At 40.8% G+C, this 14,895-nt stretch overlaps 1 protein-coding gene across 13 annotated transcripts in view; it reads left to right on the top strand.

Moving 5' to 3' along the window:
• Nucleotides 1–13,870, top strand: part of SH3D19 (SH3 domain containing 19) — a 232,464-nt gene extending 218,594 nt beyond the window's left edge. For all 13 annotated transcript variants that reach the window (XM_055111910.2, XM_055111913.2, XM_034959247.4 and 10 more), the window contains 5 exons: nt 814–1,016; nt 1,662–1,714; nt 5,503–5,689; nt 6,143–6,240; nt 11,943–13,870. In XM_055111910.2, the coding sequence (XP_054967885.2) occupies nt 814–1,016; nt 1,662–1,714; nt 5,503–5,689; nt 6,143–6,240; nt 11,943–12,059 (658 nt within the window). In that variant the 3' untranslated portion in view covers nt 12,060–13,870. The remainder of the gene's footprint in view (nt 1–813; nt 1,017–1,661; nt 1,715–5,502; nt 5,690–6,142; nt 6,241–11,942) is intronic.
• The last annotated feature ends 1,025 nt before the right edge of the window (nt 13,871–14,895 follow it).

The following is a 14,895-nucleotide window of genomic DNA, read 5'->3' as shown; positions in this document are numbered from 1 at the left end:
AGAATTCTATTAAAGCTAGAATCAACCTTTTCTTTTTAGGCAATTGCTTCTCCTTAGCCTGTTGCTATTGAAACTTCCTTTCTAAACCCTCAAATCTAGGGATTAGTATTAAAGCACACCTTCTAGAGACACAATTTTATCTCTGCTTTTATCTTACTTTCAGTCAAAATTGCAGATCATGTAAGGATTGTTCCAAATGTCAGAAATGAAGCCCTTTTAAAGGAGATTTAAAAAATCATTTTTAAAGGCAACAGAGTTAGTTCCAAGACTGTGTGTTATGATATGCCAAGTTTCTGTTTTCTTTAAACCTTCTCCTAGTTTTTAAGGCCAGCTCACTGATTAATTGAGCATCTATTGAACATCAACTTTGCCCAGCTGATGCCCATTGCATTCTGCCCTGATTAGTAGTCAGAAAATTTGATGAATTGCCCTGAGATTCTCAGGGTTAGCACTCCTCAACTCAGTGCATTTATGATTGAAAGGGTTCAGACTGGACCATGGATTGCTGTGGCCCAAGGATACAAACATACGGAGACTGGGGAGTAAGATGATCAAAAGACACAGCAGGGTAAACTAACCACCCAGCTGCATGCACTCCGAGACCTTGAGCTTCAGCCTTTCTGAGTGAATAGGTTCATATCTGTTACTTAAAAGTGTAACTTACTCTTTTTCGTGGAATAATTTCAAATTAGCCTAGTATACCTTATTCCATGGTAAACCCAGAATAAATATTTATTGAAAGACTGAATGAAGGTTTTTAAGCATTTTAAAAGCACTCTCTAGTCTAATCCACAAAATGTGTTCTTCATTCAGAGGCTCAAGATGTGTTGCTCGGTTTGAATATATTGGAGAGCAGAAGGATGAGTTGAGTTTCTCAGAGGGAGAAATTATTATTCTTAAAGAGTATGTGAATGAGGAATGGGCCAGAGGAGAAGTTCGAGGCAGAACTGGGATTTTCCCCCTGAACTTTGTGGAGCCTGTTGAGGATTATCCCACCTCTGGTGCAAATGTTTTAAGTGAGTATAGAGAATTTTTTTTTATTATGTTATGTCCTAATTCAAATAAACCAAATAATATCATTATACTTAAGCTGTATCCATATTGCCATATTTTTACGGTAGAAGGAAAACTGATTTTAAAATGGGAATTTGTGTGGGATAGACATTATTTGTGGGCATCTCTCAAAGAGCTGGTTTTGGTATTTTAGGTAATTAGCAATAGCTTCATATAAGAAATGGCAAAGAGGCTGGGTATGATGGCTCAGACCTGTAATTCCAACACTTTGAGAGGCCACGGTGGGCGGATTGCCTGAGACCAGGAGTTCAAGGCTACAGTGAGCTATGATTGTACCACTGCACTCCAGCCTGGGCAACAGAGCCAGACTCTGTATCTAATAAATAAATAGCAAAGACTTTTAAACAGAAATGAACTGTAGACTGTTACTAATGTATATAGACTATAAATAGTTGTGTTTACAATTAACTAAACGAGCTCAGTGAAGTTAGTACAGGTTAACGCAACATAGGCAATACATGAAGAGACCGGAGTGGAATCCCAGACTCTTCACTCCCACCTCCCACCTCAACCATTTGTTTTTAATACTATGTGGCCTTCACATCTAATGTTCTGACTTCTTGTGTTTGTTTGTTTTTTTAATGTAGGCACAAAGGTACCACTGAAAACCAAAAAAGAAGATTCTGGCTCAAACTCTCAGGTAGGCTGCTTGAACAGATGACTATAGTGACAGCCAGGTTCAGACTCTGGGAGGAATATTAAAATCATAATTTTCAAGAGAATGTAGTATGAATTAATTTTTCAATTCATACAACAAATGTTTGTAATAAATTCTTAGATGGTTAATATATTTTATATAGAGAGCTCATACAAAAACATGCAAACCCTGATAGAAAATGAAAACAGAGGCTGGGCACAGTGGCTCATGCCTGTAATCCCAGCACTTTGGGAAGCCAAGGCAGGTGGATTACCTGAGGTTAGGAGTTCAAGACCAGCCTGGCCAACATGGTGAAACCCTGTCTCTACTAAAAATACAAAAATTAACCAGGCCTGGTGGCGTGCACCTATAGTCCCAGCTACTTGGAAGGCTGAAGCAGGAAAATAGCTTGAACCTGGCGGTGGAGGTTGCAGTGAGCCAAGATAGCACCACTGCATTCCAGCCTGGGTGGCAGTGCGAGACTCTGTCTCAAAAAAGAAAGAAGGAAAATGATAAAAGAGACATGATTAGAGAATTCATAAAAGAGGCTGTGCGCGGTGGCTCATGCCTGTAATCCCAGCACTTTGGGAAGCCGAGGTGGGCGGATCACGAGGTCAGGGGATCGAGACCACCCTGGCTAACACGGTGAAACCCCATCTCTACTAAAAATACAAAAAAAATCAGCCGGGTGTGGTGACCAGCGTGCGTATTCCCAGCTACTCGGGAGGCTGAGGCAGGGGAATGACATGAACCCGGGGGGCAGAGCTTGCAGTGAGCCAAGATTGCGCCACTGCACTCCAGCCTGGGAGACAGAGCAAGACTCTGCCTCAAAAAAAAAGAAAAAAAAAAAAAAGAATTCATAAAAGAGATACAGTAAGTGTCTAATATTGAAAAAAATATTTAACCTTTCTAATAATCAAGAAAATATATAATAAAGCAGCAATAAAATACCATTTAACCTATTCAGTTAACAAAGATTCAGTGCAGCTCAGCACTAAACAAGCAATTATAAGCATCTGAGTGTTAAAAAAAAAAAGAGAGAAAGTACACATTCTTATTTATCACCCTAAGAAAAGGATAAAAAGTGAGATAGGGTTTTAGTCACAAAGATGAGCATAGTGCTAATATAATAAGAAAAAATTGGAAACAACCTAAATATGACCATTATTGGGAGAATATTCTAAAGCTATGAAAAACTAGATTTATCAAATAAAATAATGATTTTAAATGTCATGAGAGGAAACATAGGGAAAGGGGATATAAAATTGAATATATAGCATAAAAAGACTGGAAGGAAATCATTCAAGTTACTAGTATTAACTTGCATCTAGGTAGTAAGATTATATATATGGGTAGGTTTTTTTCCCCCACTTCTTTTTTTTTTTTTCTTTTTTTTGAGACGGAGTCTTACTCTGTCGCCCAGGCTGGAGTGCAGTGGCGCAGTCTTGGCTCACTGCAACCTCTGCTGCCGGGTTCAAGTGATTCTCCTGACTCAACCTCCCGAGTAGCTGGGTTTACAGGTGCCTGCCACTGTGCTTCGCTAATTTTTGTAGTTTTAGCAGAAACGGGGTTTTACCGTCTTGGCCAGGCTGGTCTTGAACTCCTGACCTCGTGATCCACCCACCTCGGCCTCCCTAAGTGCTGGGATTACTGGCATGAGCCACTGCGCCTGGCCTTCTCCATTTCTTTATACGTTTCTCAACTTTCCAAATATTTAGGAACATTTGTTTCATTTGTATAATGAGAAAGAGAAAAATAGTGGGTTAAAATTTTTACACTGTTCAGCATGACCCCAGAAATGCTTAAAGGTACTAGGAATGTGGTGCCTTCTGTTGTTTTCAGTTTTTTGTTATTTTTGGTTTTATTTTTGTTTTTTTGGTTTTTTTTTTTTTGAGACAGGATCTCACTCTGATGCCCAGGCTAAGTGCAGTGTCGAGGTCTCAGCTCACTGCAACCTCTGCTTCCCAGGCTCAAGCAATCCACCTCAGCCTCCTAAGTAGCTGGGATGACAGGCACACACCACCACTCCCAGCTAATTTTTGTATTTTTTGTAGACAGGTTCTCATTTTGTTGCCCAGGCTGGTCTCAAAATCCTGGGCTCAAGCACTCCACCTGCCTCAGCCTCCCAAGGTGCTAGGATTACAGGGGTGATCCACCACATCCGGCCTTCCATTGTTTTTTGTGACAAATTTAGAAGAGTTAAGCCTGATGGGATCATTGTGTTTGTGAAAATGTCACTTGTAATTGGCCTGTGTGTCCCTTAATTCTTTATCCCTATCCACTGATAAAGTGAAACAAGAAGGAAACTGACTATAGTTCTCCAAAAGGAAATGTTCACATGGTTGTTGCCTGCATTTTTGGAGAATGATAAGTTCCATCCTTTAGGGTTGGTTACTCACGTGCAGGAGCAAGAGGGGGTTAGTGTTGTTTGCTTGCTTTTTGTTTTTGTTTTTGTTTTATAAGCCATCAGTTATTGAGCACTTAAGATGTGCCAGGCACTGGGCTAAATGTTAGACATGCATTGTCTCATTTAATCCTCTTATTAACCCCAAGATGAAGCTGAGCCTCAGAGAAAAGAAGCGTCTTGCCCAGTGTCACGAAGTTAAGAAGTGGCAGAACTGGGTCTGGAAACCTTGCCTGGGTAGCTCCAAAGCCTTTGTCCCGGCCAGGCGCTGAGGCTCACTCCTGTAATCCCAGCACCTTGGGAGGCCAAGGCAGGTGGATCGCTTCAGGCCAGGAGTTCGAGACCAGCCTGGCCAACATGGTGAAACCCCGTCTCTACTAAAAATACAAAAATTAGCTGGGTGTGGTGGTGCGCACCTGTAGTCCTAGCTAATTGGGAGGCTGAGGCAGGAGAATTGCTTGAACCCGGGAGACAGAGGTTGCATTGAGCCAAGATTGCGTCATTGCCCTTCAGCCTGGGCAACAGAGCGAGACTCCATCTCGAAAGAAAAAAGCCTTTTCATTATCCTCTACTGCCTTCTTGAGCCTCTTGAACACAGGGTTCCCATCCCAAATTGGCAGAGTTGCCTCTTCACAGAGCAAAACCTTTCTCTAATGTGCCTGGGATAAAAGTGTTCTTACACTAGCCCACCACATCTGGGTGTTATCCTGCCAATCTTAGAGTTAACTACAGCTCATAAAATTAAAAGTGTGAATTGATGAAGTTCTGTGCTATGGACTCTAATTGTCTCTGAATCAAGTAAAGACCTGGGAATTCATGGATCATGCCTGTAATCCCAGAACTTTGGGAGGGTGGGAGGATCACTTGAGCCAAGAGTTCAAGACCAGCCTGGGCAACATAGTGAGACCTCATTTCTGCAAAAATAAAATTAAATTAAATAGCCGAGTGTGGTGGCTGCACCTGTAGTCCCAGCTACTCGGGAGGCTGAGGAGGGAGGATTGCCTGAGCCCAGGAAGTCAAGGCTGCAGTGAGCTATGATTCTGCCACTGTACTCCATCCTGGGTTACTTAGTAAGAACTTGGCTCAGAAAAGAAAAGAAAGAAAGTAAAAAAGTGTTTGCTTAAGCTTTGTATATCCCTTAAAAGCAGAAAAGCCACAAATTCTATCACACTTGTCATTTAGAGTTATAATTTAAGAAAAAATTATTGGAAACTTTTATTTCTGAAACTTGATAGCAACATAAAGTATTAGATAATTTAAAGAAGTCTTCAGGCTTTGAAATCTTAAGACCCCTTAGTTTTTTTTTCTCCACTACTTTTTAAGCTTTGTAGAACTCAATTTCAAATAAAATCTTACACTTCTGACCACACTTCTAATTTGATAACAGGTTAACAGTCTTTCGGCAGAATGGTGTGAAGCTCTTCACAGTTTTACAGCAGAGACCAGTGATGACTTATCGTTCAAGAGGGGAGACCGGATCCAGATTCTGGAACGTCTGGATTCTGACTGGTGCAGGGGCAGACTGCAGGACAGGGAGGGGATCTTCCCAGCAGCGTTTGTGAGGCCCTGCCCAGGTATGACAACCGCAAGACATGAATGCGACTCCTTACGGGGAGCCTGAAACCTTCAAAACTATGTACATTCCTTTCCCCTCTGGCCATGCTCAGTTTGTCTGTCTATATTTGAAAGAGCTGATACATGAAGTTATGCAAACTTCATTCATATGCTTTGTTAGAGTTATAGAAAAAAAAGATAATGTCTTCACTAAATAATGGCTAATTCCATCTAATAAATATAGTTTACGTAATTTTTCCCTGCTAAGAGAACATTATTCATCTTTTTGAAAGTTAAATAAGTTCAAAATTAATTGAACATGTTTTTAAAAATGTTTTTCTTTGCCTAATATCACTACCTCTGAAGAGAAGATACTGTGTTTTTAGAGCGATAAGCGTTTTCTTAAAAAAATGTTAGATTTGTGTTTTAGTCCACTGTGTTTCTATATATTTAAATTTTTTATGTCTTCACAGCTGAGGCAAAAAGTATGTTGGCCATAGTACCGAAGGGGAGGAAGGCCAAAGCCTTATATGATTTCCGAGGGGAGAATGAAGATGAACTTTCCTTCAAGGTCAGAATGTGTATCTCTTCATAACTGCATTAAGCACTATAATTTTTTAAATGTTTTCCATTGAAGGATGGAACATTTGGGTGGAATATTAATCATTACTCAAGAATGAAGAGATCTCAGGCCCTAATTGTAGGGGAAGACATTAGAGAAAGTGAACAGTGCAAATAGGCCTGTTAATTTACAGTATCAACCAGGCATTAATGTAGTTAGAGAAAACCTTGGCTTTACACCCCCATACATCCCCAAAGTAATCCCTTGTTCCTTGGTCTTAGGTCATCAGATCTCAGTAATATTAGGGTTTTTATTAGTAGCCCTGGTAACAGATGACTGTCTACATGGCCCTGCAAGCCTGCCATTGATATGTCTTTGAAATTGATGGAGAATCAGATAGCACCTGCTACAATTTGCACTAGTAGCATAGTAGCCTCATAAGACACTAAATTCCTTTGGGAGGCTGAGGTGGGGGGATCACGAGGTCAGGAGATCGAGACCATCCTGGCTAACACGGTGAAACCCCGTCTCTACTAAAAAATACAAAAAAATTAGCCGGGCGTGGTGGCAGGCGCCTGTAATCCCAGCTACTGAGGAGGCTGAGGCAGGAGAATGGCATGAACCCGGGAGGCGGAGCTTGCAGTGAGCCAAGATTGTGCCACTGCACTCTTGTCCACAAAGGCAATGACCAGAGGTTTGGGGAAATAGTCCCAAAAGGTTGAGCTAGTTTGCAAAGGTTTTTTTTTTTTTTTTCACCGAAGAAATGCCTAATTTCTTCTTAAAGTAAAAGTAGATATTTTCTTTTCTTTTCTTTTCTTTTCTTTTTTGAGACAGAGTCTCGCTCTGTCGCCCAGGCTGGAGTGCAGTGGGGCGATCTCGGCTCACTGCAAGCTCCACCTCCCGGGTTCACGCCATTCTCCTGCCTCAGCCTCCTGAGTAGCTGGGACTACAGGTGCCCGCCACCATGCCCAGCTAATTTTTTTGTATTTTTTTTAGTAGAGACGAGGTTTCACCATGTTAGTGAGGATGGTCTTGATCTCCTGACCTGTTGATCCGCCCACCTCAGCCTCCAAAAGTGCTGGGATTACAGGCGTGAGCCACCGCGCCCGGCCAAAAGTAGATATTTTCATGATTCTATTTCCCTAATCCACAACTGGACCATAGTCAGAGGAAAGCACTTTGGGAACAGTGCTAGAAGAAGGAGGGTGGTTTTAGTAGTCACTGCTGTCAAAATAGCCTGTGTCAGGCAGTGGTAAATTCTCTATCATTGAAGATATTCAGTCAGAGGAAAGGATGCCATAGAAAGAATTAACATATCAAGGAATGATTGGACAAGGTGTGGTTTAAAACAGTGGACAACCAAACAGGGTTTTCACTTGTCTGCAACAAGATGAGAAAAAGGCCGAGCAACAGTGGCTCACACCTCTAATCCCAACACTTTTGGGAAGTCAAGGCAGGAGGATCGCTTGAGGCCAGGAGTTTAAGACCAGCCTGGTCAACATAGCAAGACCCCATCTCAACAAAGAAAAAGAGGAAAACAAGGCAATACCTAAATCAGGTATGTGCAGCCTTTGTCGGGGTAAGGGGGGATGCCTTGACTGAAATATGTCACCGTAAAGTTGCTAACTTCCTATTTTGTGATGGGGTTTTACTTTATTCTGAATAATAAAATGTTATTTCATCTTTTTGTATTAAATGTCATTTCTGTTATAATATATTGTTAGCAAATAATAGATATTTCTTATTCTTCCTTCCTTTCTTTTTTTTTTTTTTTTTGAGATGGAGTCTCGCTCTGTCGCCCAGGCTGGATTGCAGTGGCATGATCTCGGTCTGCCTCCTGGGTTCAAGCAATTCTTCTGCCTCAGCCTCCCAAGTAGCTGGGACTACAAGCACACGCCACCACACCTGACTAATTTTTGTATTTTTAGCAGAGACGGGGTTTCACCATATTGGCCAGGCTGGTCTCAAACTCCTGACCTCGTGATCTGCCTGCCTCAGCCTCCAAAAGTGCTGGGGTTACAGGTGTGAGCCACCATGCCCGGCCTCTCTCTCTTTCTTTCTTTCCTTTCTTTCCGTTCTTTCCCTTCTTTCCTTTCCTTCCTTCCTTTCTTTCTTTTTTTTTTTTTTTTTTTTTTTTTGGTTTTGTTTTATTTTGTTTTGTTTCTGAGACAGGGTCTCACTCTGTTGCTCAGGCTGAAGTGCAGTGACACAATCTCAGCTCACTGTGCAGCCTCGGCTTCCTGGGCTCAAGCGATTCTCCAGCCCTCAGCTTCCTGAGTAGCTGGGACTACAGGTGTGAGCCACCAATGCCTGGCTAATTTTTGGTATTCTTTGTAGAGACTGGGTCTCGCCCAGGCTGGTCTCAAACTCATGAGCTCAAGGCGATCCATCGGCCCCAACCTCCCAAAGAGCTGGGTTACAGGCATAAGTCACCACACCCAGCCATAAATGATAGGTATTTCTTATGCTGTAAGCTATGCAAAATTAAAAATTCGTAACCTTCTATCAGTTCCCTTTTTTTCCTTTAACATCTTGGTCTTTAAAACAAAATTTTAAAAAGAAAGAAAGAAAGAAAGAAAGAAAGAAAGAAAGAAAGAAAGAAAGAAAGAAAGAAAGAAAGAAAGAAAGAAAGAAAGAAAGAAAGAAAGAAAGAAAGAAAGAAAGAAAGAAAGAAAGAAAGAAAGAAAGAAAGAAAGAAAGAAAGAAAGAAAGAAAGAGAAAGAAAGAAAGAAAGAAAGAAAGAAAGAAAGAAAGAAAGAAAGAAAGAAAGAAAGAAAGAGAGAGAGAGAAAGAAAGAGAGAGAGAGAGAGAAAGAAAGAAAGAAAGAAAGAAAGAAAGAAAGAAAGAAAGAAAGAAAGAAAGAAAGAAAGCTGTTGCCTTAGTCCTTGAGAGTCAGTGGCTCAAAATGTATCCCTTTTATCTTTACATAAACTTACTGCAAGTGAAGAATCTGAATTCAAACTTCTTGGATGTTATTTTGGTCTTCATTTAAACTATGTCAGTATAAATAACAGAATGCACAGTATCCTCCAGAAAACAGGTTATCTTCATTTCATTTTACAAATGGTTGTCCATAAGATAGTTCTAGAATTGTTAGAATTGTTGTTGTTATTGTTGTTGTTAAGGGATTCTGCACTGCTTTCAGTTTTATTAAATATCCACAGAATGTTAATAGATTAAACTAATTTTGTTTTTTTGTTTTTTTTAGAGAAGGAGTCTTGTTCTGCTGCCCAGGCTGGAGTGCAGTCAGCGGCGCGATCTCGGCTCACTGCAACCTCCGCCTCCTGGATTCTAGCAATTCTCCTGCCTCGGCCTCCTGAGTAGCTGGGACTACAGGTGCATGCCACCGTGCCCAGCTAATTTTTTGTATTTTAGTAGAGACAGAGTTTCACTGTGTTGCCGGGCTGGTCTTGAACTCCTGAGCTCAGACAATCCACCTGCCTTGGCCTCCCAAAGTGTTAGGATTACAGGTGTGAGCCACTGCACCCGGCCAAAACTAATTTTTGAAAATAGTCCTAGCCTGGCTGGGTGCAGTGGCTCACGGCTGTAATCCCAGCACTTTGGGAGGCCAAGGTGAGTGGATCACCTGAGGTCGGGAGTTCAAGACCAGCCTGACCAACATGGAGAAACCCCGTCTCTGCTAAAAAAATACAAAACTAGCCAGGTGTGGTGGTGCATACCTTTACTCCCAGCTACTCAGGAGGCTGAGGCAGGAGAATCTCTTGAACCTGGGAGGCGGAGGTTGCAGTGAGCCGAGATCATGCCATTGCACTCCAGCCTGGGCAACAAGAGCAAAACTCCATCTAAAAAAGAAAATAGTCCTAGCCCTCAGGAAACTGACATGGTATGTAGGTTTGGACCAGATCTAAATAAAATAGCTTCAGTTAACTATTAAATTATAATTTAGGAACCAGAAGGAACTTATTTATAACAAAAACTTTGAATTGCCAGAATTTTTACAGATTTTAGCAGAGCAGAGTAAATTAATAACATCTGATTGCATGTTTCCTTTTCATTTTCCATAAAGAAAAGCCTTAAATCAAGCCATTTTTTTTCCAGAGGGTAATGTACTAGGGCTACAAATAAATTCATTTAGCCCAATAAAGGTAGTCTTAACAGTAGCCAGAGTCATCTGGGACCATTGTAGCATCTTAAACACAGATTCTAAGAAATGTTTAGAAACTATAAAGAACAAAATAGTTATGTCTTCATCTGCTGAAGGAATTCTAATTTGCACATGAATAAGACACACAGCCCCTTTGACTAACCTGATGAAGATAAAACAGTGTCCTGAGTCAAGGTGAAGCTCTTTAAGATGGGAAAAAATGCAAATTTGATATTGAGGCCATGGCAGGAGAATCACTTGAACCTGGGAGGCAGAGGTTGCAGTGAGCCGAGATCGTGCCACTGCACTCCAGCCTGGGCCACAGAGCGAGACTTTGTCTCAAAAAAAAGATACTGGGGCCATAGGAGGAATGTGATAAACCAAATGGTAGAGGAGAAATGCCATTATGTGCAAGAATAAATGTACAGTGCGAAATGCTCTGGGTGTTGATAAAAGGCAATTACAGTAAAAGCCTTTCTAAGTAAAAAGGTCCATTGTAAAATGTGGTGGCCACATAGCCTAGTGGTTAGGAATATAAGCCCAGGAATTGCACTAGATTTGAATCCTGGTTCTACCACTAACTAGACATGCGACACTGGCAAGTTACGTAGTCTATCTGAGTTTTGGTTTCTTTTTCACTAAAATAAGGAAATCTCTAAAAATACATCTCAGCCAGGGGCAGTGGCTCACGCCTGTAACCCCAACACTTTGTGAGGCCAAGGTGGGTGGATCACAAGGTCAGGAGTTTGAGACCAGCCTGGCCAACATGGTGAAACCCTGTCTCTACTAAAAATACAAAAAATAGCTGGACGTGGTGGCGGGCACCTGTAACCCCAGCTGCTCGGGAGGCTAAGGCAGGAGAATTGTTTGAACCTGGGAGGCAGAGGTTGCAGTGAGCCGAGATCGCGCCATTGCACTCCAGCCTGGGTGACAGAGCGAGACTCTGTCTCAAAAAAAAAAAAAAAAAAAAAAATCTCTAAAATGAAGATAACATAGTACTCATCTCTAGGACTGTGGTGGTGTTTACATAAGAGTTAGTTCCTGTGAAGTACACAGAATAAGACAAGGCATACAGGAAGCACATGACTCACTTTCTCATCTCCAAATCTTTGCCTATATGACACCTTCAGTGAGGCCCTCCCTTGATGGCCCTAATGAGTTGGCAATCCCATGCTTTCTGTCCTCTTCTGCCAGTTTATTTGCCTTCCCGTTGTAGAATGAGGGAATATTAATTGTGCTCAGAACAGTGTCTGACACATAGTGGGTATTCAATAAATAATCGTGTGTGTGTGTGTGTGTGTGATAACTGGTATTATTTGTTCAAGAGGGATTTTAGATTAGGAGTGGTGAATTTGAGAGGCACAAAGTATAAGAAGGAAAATCAAAGTGCAGCAAGGGTGGCAGTGGCAAAGGAATGAGATTTAAGGGATAGAGGCTTACAAGCAAATGGCATCATTAGGTATAGATCACTGTTGTCATTTAATTCTCAGCAATCAAGATAAATGAGTTATACAGAGAAGATTATTCATGCTGCCCTAGGCAGGCCACTATTTACCATGCTTATTCTCAACAGAAACCAGTAATTCTAACTCCTTTTGTCTTACAGGCTGGAGATATAATAACAGAGCTGGAATCTGTAGATGATGACTGGATGAGTGGAGAACTTATGGGAAAATCTGGAATATTTCCCAAAAACTACATACAGTTTCTACACATCAGCTAGAGGAGAAGCTTGACTGTGTTCCTTGGCACAAGAACTCACTTGAACTATCACCTTGACTATCAGATATGTTTTTGCACTATTTTTTTTTAACTGAAAAAGAAATATCTAAGCTGTACATGGTACACTAGAATTTTCTGAAAGCAGAAAACGTTCAGATTTTGTAGTTAATTTTCATTACAATAGAAACATGCACATGGAAACCCATGAGCTAGGATTCTACCGAGGAAAACATCTAGTGGGATTAGCAAGGTGAAGGGAAAGCATCTGGTGGCATGGCAGCATGGGGAGGCTCACACGCAGAAGTTGCACGTGGACATCCGTTTTAATCAGCACAAGTGAATTAACCATGCTTCTTCATTTTTTTACTTTAGTTAAAAAAGAGGACATTTAATATTCTACATCCTGTAACTATCAGGACATGGTTAGCAATCTCAATTTCATTTTTGATATTCAAATTAATTCTTACAGCTTGAGCGTATCAGCCTTATTACCATAGCAAATCCTTCCTTCAGATGGGATAGTTTACCGACTAGTTGGAACATTTGTAAGCACATGGTGAAATCAGCCCCTGCCCACTAAAATAATCTTTATGTTACCAAGTGATTCCCATTTGTCTAAGGATTTGAAGGGGGTCTAAATTGGATGTATCTTACTTAGTCTAAAGAACCAAAAGCATCCCTGAAATGCCTTGCTAATACAACTAATCCTTCCATATATGTGCCATACTTACTTTTTTCCTCAGTGTATACTTTATGTTAACAGGGTTATTACAAAGCACATTTTCTGAATCTGCAATCATTCCTTTGACAATTACTGGACCCAAAGGAAAATTCATTTTCTTTGCATTATTCCAGTAATATATAAAAACTGTGTCTTGTTATAGTAGTACATTATGAATCACATATAAAATCTTACAATACAGAACAACTGTTAAGATGGAAAACAGTGCCAAACCTCCACAGCTCATTACTTTGTAATATAATCAGAATGAAAAATAATTTAAGAGGACAGAAGACTGGTACTTTTTTGTTTTATTTTTTCTCTAGCTTATCCCTGCACAATTATTAGAGTGAATGAAAAACCACTTTCCTGCTTTCCATTGTTATAAATTCTAAGCTTAAGATAAAAGTGGTTCTTTACATGACTGAATCAATTACAATTTATGGGCTAGAGCCAAATAGGTTGAAGACAATCGTCCAAACAGATCAATGGAATAGAATTTCATTGGAAATGTAAAACACTTTCCCAACAATGGTCATGACTTTCTTCTGTTTTTGAGAAGAGTTTCATATGCTGGACCACATTTTAGCTTTTATTGTTTTTTTTTTCCCATTGTCCAAAAAGTTAGGCAACAAGTGGCCACACTTTTACGTGACTACAACCTGGAGTTCTGCAAAGAAGGTAATATTTACTTGGTCTTTGACTAAAGTTATCTCCCCATTCTATGGTTACATTTTATTTTGGACTATGGGGACTTCTAATATGTTTTGGTAAAGAAGAGAGTATAAAGAAAATTCTTGTCAAATTTCACTCAAAAGTAATTTCATGAGAAATCAATGATTTAAAGCATTATCCAAATTAAATTATCATTTGCAGCAAACTGTACAACAGCAGGAAGGATATGGAATGGAACATGAGTTATATATCTTTGCCTTTATAATTTTAACATCTTATATTGAAGATTCTGAAAACCTATCTTTATTAGAGGAAAATCTCAATCTTCAGTTTTGGCCTTCTGTCAGCAGAATGATAAGTGCAATAGTTGTAAATCTACTTGACACTGTAATAAACTGAACTGAACTTTCAAAGTCCCTTTCTCATACTAGACTGAGTTTTTTGAGAATGGAGGTGGTATCTTTTTGTTTTGTTTTGTTTTGTTTTGAGACAGGATTTAATTCCCTTTGACCAGGCTGGAGTGCAATGCAATGTTGGCTCACTGCAGCCTCTGCCTCCTGGGCTCAAGTGATTCTCCTGCCACAGCCTCCTGAGTAGCTGGGACTACAGGCGCACACCACCATGCCCAGCTAATTTCTGGTATTTTTTTTTTCTTTTTGTAGAGACAGGGTTTCGCCATGTTTCCCAGGCTGGTTTCAAACACCTGGGCTCAAGCAGTCTGCCTGCCTCAGCCTCCCAAAGTGCTGGTATTACTGCACCTGGCCTGTGGTACCTTATTTATCTTTGTATCTCTAGTCCTTTGCACCATTCAGGCTCAATAAAGGTTGGTTGGTGGGTTGGGTGAGTTGGTTGGTTGGAATGGATGGATGGATGGATGAATGACTTTCACATACAGCAATACCATCTTGGATTCACTCAATATCTTTCCTCTTTAATTTTTGACATAAATCTATACTAAAAATTCACAGTTTTATGTCATTTCACTCTCATGTTCTATGTTGTCCTTGCCACTTATTACCTACTCAACTGACAGGAAGCAAAAAGGTAACATATGGGCTCTCATAGATACTTTCTTTTTTTTTTTTTTTTTTTTTTGAGATGGAGTCTCCCTCTATCGCCTAGGCTGGAGTGCGGAGGCACGATCTCGGCTCACTGCAAGCTCCACCTCCTGGGTTCACGCCATTCTCCTGCCGCAGCCTCCTGAGTAGCTGGGACTACAGGCGCCCACCACCACGCCCAGCTAATTTTTTGTATTTTTAGTAGAGACGGGGCTTCATCGTGTTAGCCAGGATGGTCTCGATCTGCTGACCTCGTGATCCACCCACCTCGGCCTCCCAAAGTGCTGGGATTACAGGCGTGAGCCACCGAGCCCGGCCTCATAGGTACTTTCTTATTCTGTATATTGATTGAATTCAAGGCAAGACTGACCATGTTTAAGGAG

The sequence above is a fragment of the Pan paniscus genome, chromosome 3 (assembly GCF_029289425.2).
Source record: "Pan paniscus chromosome 3, NHGRI_mPanPan1-v2.0_pri, whole genome shotgun sequence".
In the NCBI taxonomy this organism is placed as follows: Eukaryota; Metazoa; Chordata; class Mammalia; order Primates; family Hominidae; genus Pan; species Pan paniscus.
The sequence above is the reverse complement of the archived record's forward strand: the minus strand, read 5'-3'. Positions and strand labels throughout refer to the sequence as shown.